This window comes from Squalius cephalus (assembly GCF_949319135.1).
Source record: "Squalius cephalus genome assembly, chromosome: 2".
In the NCBI taxonomy this organism is placed as follows: Eukaryota; Metazoa; Chordata; class Actinopteri; order Cypriniformes; family Leuciscidae; genus Squalius; species Squalius cephalus.
Window position 1 is genome coordinate 8,450,075 of NC_137123.1, and position 10,789 is coordinate 8,460,863.

Sequence of the window (10,789 nt, forward strand, 5' to 3'; positions counted from 1 at the left end):
CTGAGATTCAGTGATCGGTTAAAGTGGTGGACCAACAAATTATAACAAAAGTCATTAAACCCAAAATGCCTTAACAATAGGAATTCCTATTGTTAAAGAATTTGGGGTTTAAATACTTTTTAGATTACGATACATGCCATTGGATCATGATGAAAAGTTGTCTGAAGTTTCTCACACAAGGGCAGGACCCAAGAAAGAGGAAGGAACGATTTCTGCCTGCATGGGGATTTTAAAACTGTGTTAATCATGTGAAATCAGTTTAACTCCTGCCCGAGATCAGACACCCCAGAACACGGTAAGAGTTACAGTGGTAAATATGTGAATATAGTCAGATTAATACTTATGTGGAAACCTCTGGCCTATTCAACAGGAAATATTCTCATTGAAATCTAATGCATGGAAATGTTTTGGTAGCTAAATCATTTTTTTCTAATCATGTGTGTGTTAAATTGTAGTGATGTCAGTCAGAATGGCTCCTTGTCTTCCTCTGGTGATTCTGCTCATGATTCACAGTGAGTCATTGGAGAATTAACATAATTAACGTTACATAGTCACTTATTATATAAACCATTTTTTTGTGACTTTCTTTTGCTGGGATCTGCCAATCATTGAACCCCCTTTAATTTTTGTTTTTTTGTATGAATTAGATACAATGTCATTTATACCATGGTCTGTCTAAATACTTAATTCTTATTGGCTTAAAGGTCTCTCTCTCTCTCTCTCTCTCTCTCTCTCTCTCTCGATGGGCCAATTCATTCACATAAATGTTATAATTCAATAAAATAAAGGTAACCTTACTGCACTACTTTATCTCTGTGTCTGATATCTAACAAGCCGTAACTGATGAAAATAACCGGCATTTTCATCCTTCCAGTCAAATATAGTGTTGCAAACATCAAAAACAGCTTAACGTAAATAAATCCTAAATAACTTGTCAATGTTGGCAAATGACGCCGTTATAAGTGGGATCATCCACCGCTAGCTGTGCATTAAACAAATTGAATGCGCTCAGTGAAGACAACCACCCTCTGTTGTGCATCAAAATCGCTTAATCCACAGCCGTGAATGTTCCCTTACGTAAACTTCAGTCAGAGCTAAAGTTAGAAAAACTAGAGGTTACCTAAATGTCTCTCTATCTTAAAGGGATAGTTCACCCAAAAATGAAAATCAGCCCATGATTTACTCACCCTCAAGTCACCCTAAATCAGTGGTCTCAAACTCAATTCCTGGAGGGCCACAGCTCTGCACAGTTTAGCTCCAACCAGCTCCAACTCACACCTGCAAGGAAGTTTCTAGTAATCCTGAAGACCTTGATTAGCTGGATCAGGTGTGTTTGATTAGGGTTGGAGCAAAACTGTGCAGAGCTGTGGCCCTCCAGGAATTGAGTTTGAGATCACTGCGGAGGAATTGAAATTGTATCATGTGCTTATTAGAATTTTTGGGTGACTATCCCTTTAATGTGTGTTTCAGGTGTTTATGGCCAGTCTGATTCGAGTCTGAGTTACTCTCCTTTACACATCTGTGCACTAAATGACTCAACAGTGAAAATGAAATGCACTTTTACATACCCTGGATATTATATTATGAAAGTGTTCTGGACCAAAGGTGCTGTAATAAAGGGTGAAGAGATCCCAGATCTGTCTGAGGATCCTGAATACAGTCATAGGCTTCAGTATCTGGAAGACACACATTGGTACACCACCATCAAACTGAGTCATGTGAACCAGAAAGATGAAGACAATTACTACTGCAGTTTCATCACTGATCAATACAAATGGATTGGTGATCCAGGAATGACTCTTACTGTCACAGGTGACTTTGATGAGGTTTATCTCTTCTTCTGTGCATTATGTTGAATAATAATCAGTGTATGACAGCAGCACTAGATATAATGTGTGTGTTGTGTTCAGATCTTCAGGTGGAGTCTCCTGAGAGAGTGACAGAGGGAGATTCAGTCAATCTGAGATGTAAAAGCAGCTGCGCTCTGACTGACAGAGCAACATTCATCTGGTACAGAAACTCACAGCCATTAACTGAGAGAAGAGACAGAAACAATGAACTCCTGCTGCAGTCAGTCAGAAGAGAGGATTCAGGCAGATATAGCTGTGCTGTAGACGGACACACTCACATCTCTCCTGATGTTCAGCTCAATGTCATGTGTGAGTACCTTATTATTAGTATTCTATTTAGTGTATAAGAAAATTATAGAGTTCAAAGGTGGTGCTAAGAATTTTTTAATTGCATCAATAACTTTTTTTTTTTTTCATTTAACCTTAAAACTATACATTTAAAATGTTTTATTGTAAACTTGTTATTAACCAGATGTTATCAACCTTTCTGAACATCTTTGTTATTGCCTTGTCAGCGCTTTGAATCGAAACCTGCAGACTGACAAATCACATAGACGTGCATCTATGGGGTCTATATATCATACACCTGGTGCAATGCAGCTCCAGGTGTTTTTTGTTAGTTTCAGCCCGACGCAGTTTTCATTTTCACGTCCTGCCACGATGTTTAAATAGCAAATGCATCTGTTCACCCATGGGCTGCTGGTCTGAAAACGAGGTGTGTTCAGGCGCATTGTTGGCACATTGCTATTTTGAGGAACTGAAATAAACTGAGCCATTGACCAACTGAAACCTGGTCTAAAGTCAATGGCATAATATTTTGTTTGTTATTTAAAGAGCATGTTAGTAAAATGAGCATGTAGGCGGGTCCACAACGCGCATACACTCTGCTTATTACACACACATGGCAGCAGCACACAAACATGCCAAATATTAAAAATAAAAGGATTGCAATGTAAAAAAAATAATATTGTGTTCATAAAGATATGGTGGAATCCGGCTTGTCCCGTAGATGGTCTGCTTGAGCTTTAACCTCGCGCATGAGCAGATCCGTTTGCTCTCTAGAGACGTGTTCAGTCTTTCCGCTTGCAAATTGCGTCATGTAGCGAATCTGCCGCGAGCACAACTGGCTTTTAAAGGGAATGGGAGATGAGACTCTGATTGTTTTTTTGCACGTTACGTCCAAAACACACCCATAACAGATAATGAGGGCTTTAAAATTGCAGTGAGCTAAATGAAGGAACGTGTTTGTGCTTTTAAAAATGTGAACAAAATGGAAAAGAGCGCAGCGTGTCAAGACGAGCAGACATGGCATTTTAAAACACGGAGGGAAAAAGATGCATCAATATGTCTATGTAATGCATAATGTTTAGATCAAAAACAACCTCTTTTTCATCACCACTTCGCTAGGGTGAATAATTTATATTACAATCTATATTATTTTACGTTTATAATGTGAGTGAATCTTCACAAATATCAGGGGCATTTGACAATAATCAGGGGCTTAAGCCACAAAAGTAGCGACTCACCAATTGCAGATTACAAGAGTACAGTCTTATCTTCTGAGCTATTCTGAGACGGGTCTTATGCTTCATATTTAAAGGTGCAGTATGCATTTTCCAAGAATTGTTGTTGAACACTGTTGATATTTGAAATAAACCCAAACAATTGCACGCCTCCCTTCATTGCTCCGTCCCCGAAATGCAGGTGTGTTTATCATAGCTAAAGCGCAGCAGAATAATGCTTTAAAGATGACAAACGAACAACAAGTAAGCACAAACAATGAACATACAGTACACAAGAGTATATACAAACAAGAGTTGGTTGTTAGTCGCCAGCTGCACAGCAGCTCCAGAAAACCAATGACACCCAAAACCAGTGTTACTCACGTATGGAGCAGAAACAACGAAACCTCAGCATCTGTTTTCAGGCCTTCCCGCTGAGGTCTCTCCAGCACTGGAAAGATTTTATTATATTAACATGGGTTCCAAAGCTCCTGATTATAACCCTTTTTTCCAGTGATATTCCTCTGACCTTTTCTCTTTTGTAATGTCTCTCAGCCATCTCTCTTTCTACACTCTTTCTTCAAATCTCCCTATTGCTCACTCTCTCTCATCCCCTATCATGAGTGGAAACACCCCCTACTGCTAATTGGCTATAAGGTGCGATATTGGTCAAGGTGAAGTTGTTGTTTGTACAGCTTACTGCACCTTTAATAGAGCTCCATTATGATCGCTCTTGATTTGCTATTTGCTAATGTTTGCAGTACATAAGCTTGGCCTAATCTACTACTCCCCCATCAAGACCATTGTTTATGCATTTAGGCACAGTTAAACGGTTATTAAATCTTAGAGTAAACAACAGGAAAATCATTAGGAAATCCTTAGGGGGATTATATAGCCCCATCAATCCCCGCTGTGAGATTTATAAAGGAATGACTTACTGACTCTGGTCTGGAAGAATTTGATTGCATGAAGTCTGTGTGAGTCAGTGTGAGTGAATCAAAATACTAATAAAAAAATGTTCAATTTAGAGTTTCCCTTGACACTTTGAGGCTTTTGATGATGAACTAAAGATAAAAATATAAAATATTTCACCTGTAGATCCTCCAGTGAATCCTGTGATATCCATCAGTCCATCTGGTGTAATAGTGGAGGGAGATTCAGTGACTCTGAGCTGCATCAGTGACTCAAACCCTCCTGCAGAAATCAGCTGGATTAAAGGAGGACACATTTTAATATCTGGAAGAATCTGCAGCTTCTCAAAGATCAGCTCTGATGACAGTGGAGAATACAAGTGCAAGTCCATCAATAAACATGGGGAGAAATACTCCGCTGTGGTTTTAAATGTCATGTGTAAGTAACTGTGACATTAAATCCTTTAAACATAGTGATGGCAGATTTATTGTGATTCACTCAATGTTTTTTTTTTTTTTTTCAGACCCACCAAAGAGCGTCTCAGTGTTCATCAGTCCATCTGGTGTAATAGTGGAGGGAGATTCAGTGACTCTGAACTGCATCAGTGACTCAAACCCTCCTGCTCTGAACTTCAGCTGGTTTAAAGGAGGAACGATTGTAGGATCTGGAATAATCTACAGCATCTCAAAGATCAGCTCTGATGACAGTGGAGAATACAAGTGCAAGTCCATCAATGAACATGGAGAGAAATACTCCGCTGTGACTTTAAACGTCATGTGTGAGTTTATGATGTTTCCTTTTCAGTTCGGTCACGTTCAACGTAGTCGACGCACCGACTGATTGGGATCACGCTTAGGGAGACTGTCGTCTTCGAGTTTTGTTAAAACGAGCCAATGCACATTGGCGTGAGAGATTTGCATCTCACGCTTTGCCCCGCAGCATGGGTATAAATATGGAAGTGGATGCACGCACCAGTTGTCTTTCGCTTCGGAGTCGATCAGTGTTGATGTCTCTGAAGAGTGTTGCTGTTTTCAATGAACGGGTGTGTCGGTGTTCTTCTGAAAGAGTCTCCCAGTGCTGGTGGTTCTACAGAGCGTGTTCAGCGGTGACCGCGAGCCCTCTGAGCTCTCAACTGCTGTTTTAACAACATCATTTCTGTGTGTTTGTTGACGGTTGGTTAGAGGGCAAAGACGTGAGTGCTTCACTGTTACAGGCTGCACCATCTCCTGTCAGTGTTGCCGCGGTAATTCCCCTATGTGCTCCGGCACTGGTGAAGGGTCCCATTTTCTGAAAGAGCTCCCCCTCTGATGGTCACAATAGTTTCATCAAGTGTTTGGGCTTACAGCACGCTGAAGCAGCTTTTGTGGATGAGTCATGTTCCCACTGCGGGAACATGACCATTGTGGTGTTGAGATTGAGACTCACCTTGGACTCGTGCCCTTGTTATGTGTGACATCGCAGTCCTACTGGTAAAGGATGCAATAGAGCCGGTCCCTCCGGTCCCATTCTACTCTCCGAGAAGACCCCCGGAGGTGTTCCTTATCTCTGGTCCTGACCGCACTGCAGAGACCTCCCTTTGAGCCCTGCAGGCAGCTGAGTTAAAAGTCCTGTCTTTAAAAACAGTTCTCCTGCTTGCTTGGCCTCTATTAAGAGGACAGGGGACCTGAACACATTTTTGGTCGACGAATCGTGCCTGGGTTTCGGGCTGACTAACTCTCACGTTATCCTGAGACCCCAGCCTGGATATGTGCCCATGGTTCCTACCACTCCCTTTCGGGACCAGGTGGTGAGCCTGCAAGCGCTGCCCCCGGAGGAGGCTGTTACAGAGACCAGCAGAATGGGAAAGGCTGTCTCCAAGCAGAGGTTGGCCCACTGGATAGTGGATGCCATCATCTTGGTGTGTCATTCCCAAGATGCACCATGCCCCCTGGGTTGCGTGCCCACTCCACTCGGAGTGTAGCTGCTTCCTGGGAGTTGGCACAGTGTGCCTCACTGACAGATGTTTGCAGAGCTGTGGGCTGGACAACATAAAACACGTTAGCTAGGTTCTATAGCCTACGTGTTGAGCCGGTTGCTTCCCGTGTGCTCCCTTCGCATAGAAGCTAGTTACACAGTAAGCCCTGTTCAAAGTGTCGGCTTGCTGCGCCATTCCCCTGGACTGGATACGTGCACCATTCTTGCTCCAGTAGAGTTCCTCTTTTGCTGATCCCTGTTGAGTTCCTCCACACCCTTCGGCAACAGACGTGGCGGAGCATCCGATGCCAGGCCTAACACTCGTATGCACTGGTGGAACCAGTGCTTGGCTGGGTCCATATGTTGTGATCCCTACGGCGGTCACATATTTGTATTCTTCCACGGTACGGCTCCCTTTCTCTTTGCAGAGCCCGCTCTGCCATCTCTGACCAGTGCGTCTCCCCCCTGTAGGCTGGAACCACCTCAGTGACATTCCATATGTTGTACTGCCCGGTAACGCCAAGTCCATATGTTTAACCTCCACATGTATACCTCCCTAAGGGCAGGATGTGGCTTCCACAGTGTCTTCCTTTCCTCCGAAAGGGCACACTTTCCCAGTGTTGTCCAAGTCTGACTTAATGGGTCTTGCAGAACAGCAGTGACTTCCCTGGCCTAAGCCCTGTCCTATCTCCACCTCAATAATGCGGGGGGAGCAGGAGGCTTTTGTCTAAGCACTGGTATACCTTCCTAAGGGCAGGATTTGGCTTCCACTGTGTCTTCCTTTCCTCCGAAAGGGCACACTTTCCCAGTGTTGTCCAAGTCTGACTGAATTGGTCTTGCGGAACAGCAGTGTCTTCCCTGGCCTAAGCCCTGTCCTATCTCCACCTCAATAATGCGGAGGGAGCAGGAGACTTTTGTCTAGGCACTGGAAGGTGGCAGCAATAGTGGCATTTTAAATGGGGATCCCAATCAGTGGGTACGTTGACTACGTCGAACGTGACCGAAATGAAAGGGAACATCTCAGTTACGTATGTAACTCTTGTTCCCTGAAGGAGGGAATGAAGACATAGTCGCCACTATTACTGGTCCACCGCTGACTCCGGGCTTCGAGACGGAGCGTGAGATGCAAATCTCGCACACCAATGTGCATTGGCTCCTTTTAACAATACTCGAAGATGACAGGCTCCCTAAGCGTGATCCCAATCAGTAGGTACGTCGACTACATCTCCATTCCCTCCTTCAGGGAACAAGGGTTAAAAACGGAACCGAGACATTCAGTAACTGTGACATTAAATCCTCTAAACATTTTCTGTGATGTGAAATTTGTTATGTTTTCTGCTTTAGACCCTCCAAAGAATGTCTTAGTGTCTGTCTCTGGTGAAATAGTGGATGGAGATTCAGTGACTCTGAGCTGCAGCAGTGATTCAAACCCTCCTGCTCTGAACTTCAGCTGGTTTAAGGAGAATGAAACCTCAGCTGTTGGATCTGGACAGAGTTTCAGTGCACTACAGAGTGGACGCTTCTACTGTCAGGCTCGCAATCAACATGGATCTCAGAGATCAGACACTGTAACTGTCACAGGTAAAGGTAAACACACTCCTGTATCTTCACATCATTCATCAGTTTGGAGAGTTAATCATGATGATCTTCCTCTTTCAGTTCATCATGGTGCTGGTAGGAATGTGATTGTGATCACAGCGGCATCTGGAGGATTATTCATCATCATCATCTTCATCACCATACTATTTATAATGTAAATACAATATTAGAGATTATAAATATCATCTACTTTCAAACTAATGCATAAGGATATTTGATAATTATTTTTATATGAAACTGTTTCATATTTCTAGTTCCCCTTCAGTCGGTCATGTTCGACACTAAGTCGATGTGCCGACATAATTGGGATCACTTCAGGGATCTGTTACGGATGGATGGCCTCCAAGCAGAGGATAGCCTACTGGATAGTGGATGCCATCGCCTTGGCGTACCAGTCCCAAGGAGTGCTTTGCCCACTTGGGTTGAGAGCTCACTCCACTAGGAGTGTTGCCTCTTCCTGGGCGCTGACGTATGGCACCTCGCTGGCAGATATCTGTAGAGCTGTGGGCTGGGTGACACCTAACATGTTCGCTAGATTCTATAGCCTACGTGTAGAGCCAGTTTCTTCCCTTGTGCTCGCCTCAAGTAGCCAGTAACACTGAAGTACCCGCTCTAATGTTGGCTTGCTGCGCCATTCCCCTCCCCATGGAGCAGAGACGTGCGCTTATTGCTCCAGTGTGTTCCTTCACACCCCTTGGCAGTCAGACGTGGCAGAGTGTCCGATGCCAGGCTTAACACTCGTATGCATTGGTGGAACCTGTTTTAGGCTGGGTCCTATATGTAGTGATCCCTGCAGCGATCCCATATGTGTATTTTTCCATGGAATGGCTCCCTGCGGTGAGCCCGTCACTGTCCGGTGTTGTGTCCCCCTACTATGGTGACATTCCATATGTTGTACTGCCCTGCTTGGCCAGTCCATATGTGTAACTTCCACATATTACCTCCCAACCCCTTCCTCTCCCCTGGAAGGTGCACACTTTCCCAGTGTTATCCAAAGAGTCTTACTGTGTGGGTTATAAGGAACAGTTATCCGACCCAGTCAGCTGAGGGGCTGAGAGACTTTTGTAGGGCGCTGGAGGTGGCAGCAATGGTGGCGTTTTCCATAGGGATCCCAATTACATCGGCATGTCGACATAGCGATGAACATGGCCGACTGAACGGGAATGTCTTGGTTATGTATGGTAACCCTCGTTCCCTGAATTAGGGAACGGGAGACGTTACGTCCTGTTGCCACGGTTCCTGTGCCATCGCTGTACGGCCGTCACTATCTTGGCTCCTCAGGGAAAAAACAAAGGTGCGTGCATCCTCTTCTGTATTTATACCCATGCTGTGGGCCGGGGCACAAGATGCAAATCTTGCAAACCAATATGCATTGGCTCGTTCTGTATACACTCGAAGATGATAGGGCCTCCTGAAGTGATCCGAATTATGTCCGCATGTTTTAGGGAACAAGGGTTACCATACATAACCGAGATGTTTCTTTTTTTCTTTTTGACAGTCAGAGGAAAGTGATGAACAGAAGATCTGCAATACATGAGTATGAGGTGAGATGATCAAAGAATCACTGAATAAAATCAATAAAATAAGGAAATTAGCCTCTTCATCCATGCAGAGATTGTGTGTGTGTGTGTGTGTGTGTAATGTATATATATATATATGTGTGTGTGTGTGTGTGTGTGTGTGTGTGTGTGTGTGAAGAATGATGATCCCAGTGCAGGCTCATATACAGCTCTTGACCTCAGGACCAGATCTTCTGATCAGTACAACACACTCACAGTAAGTGAAATGTCCAAAACTACATGTGCAAAAGATTTGCATTCCAAATTCAGGTAATAAATAATCATTTTTCATATAGACTGTTCATCCCAGACCTGCTGTTCACCAGTCGGGCTCTTCTGAATATGAAAATGTGTCAGTAAGTGTGAGATCCTCAGGTCTTCTCAATATAAGCAATAAAGAAAGTTTCCTTGTACTCATCAATAGATAGTGAATATCACTTTCATTTTCATTACTTTTAATCACTTAAATGATCTTCTCTCCTTTCTGTTGTAGCCACACAACAAGTCGCCACGGTAAAATGAAGCACACTTAAACTTTACCCAACTTTTTGGCATCACTGGACAAGGCCACGTCACAAGCGACTTTATCTGTGAACGCCACTGTAGAGTTTCTGTTCTGCAGTGAAGTATGTTTATAGATTTTGTCAAATAAAGTCATGGATTATGTTCAAGTGTGTGATGAATGAACAGTACTGTAATCAATAAACATGTTTCCACTGTGAGCTATTGCTGAAAGGACCTTACACATATTGTAGTGTGGCTGAATTATGTGCAAATCTGTTTATTAAAGGAACTGTGTGACTGATATTTTATCTTTATTCTTTTTAAATAGAAATTAAATTTGCAAAAATAAACGGACCAATTTCAGCCCATTGTTTCATATTGGTGCTTTGAAGCTTATATCAACCTGTCACGTGATTTCAACAAACAAGAATTTAGTACGTCATTAGGCTTGTTTGACTTGAACCGGAGCTGCACAGACCGATCGGTTTATGACGTCAAAGTGTCACCGGTGCAGGCCGGGGCGGACTCGGATGACCAGCCGCCCCTGACTCCAGACACCACCGTGAGGAGCCGACACCACAGGCACGCAACAGATGGACAAAGGAGGAGGCAAGCAATTGAGTTCAAAAATAACAATCTTTATTGAATAACAATCAACTTGAGGAAAGGATAAGCAACTCTTTTCTTCTAGGGCTATTGGACTGGAATAGCCGCTGGATCGATTCTTCACTGTCTTCGGGACACAATTGTGTGATAGTGGCTGGGAAGGCTTACTCCACAGCGTTGCTGCACATCTGCAGGATTCAGACGATAAATAACAGGTGATGTATTCTCTCCGTATCAGATACGTCGTCGGGCACAATGGTGGAACAGTGACTCTAAACGCTTACTCCACAGCGTTGCTGCACAT

General features: G+C 43.6%; 1 protein-coding gene across 1 annotated transcript; it reads left to right on the plus strand.

Moving 5' to 3' along the window:
• Positions 1-469: 469 nt before the first annotated feature.
• On the plus strand, positions 470-10,180 carry LOC307148952 (B-cell receptor CD22-like; the record flags this gene model as incomplete). Its single annotated transcript, XM_079854913.1, has 11 exons — positions 470-512; positions 1,471-1,812; positions 1,911-2,159; positions 4,451-4,702; positions 4,788-5,042; positions 7,562-7,798; positions 7,877-7,970; positions 9,315-9,360; positions 9,515-9,592; positions 9,672-9,731; positions 9,869-10,180. The coding sequence occupies 11 exons, from the start codon at positions 470-472 to the stop codon at positions 9,890-9,892; spliced, it is 1,680 nt and encodes a 559-aa protein (XP_079711039.1). The 3' UTR covers positions 9,893-10,180.
• Between the last annotated feature and the right edge of the window lie 609 nt (positions 10,181-10,789).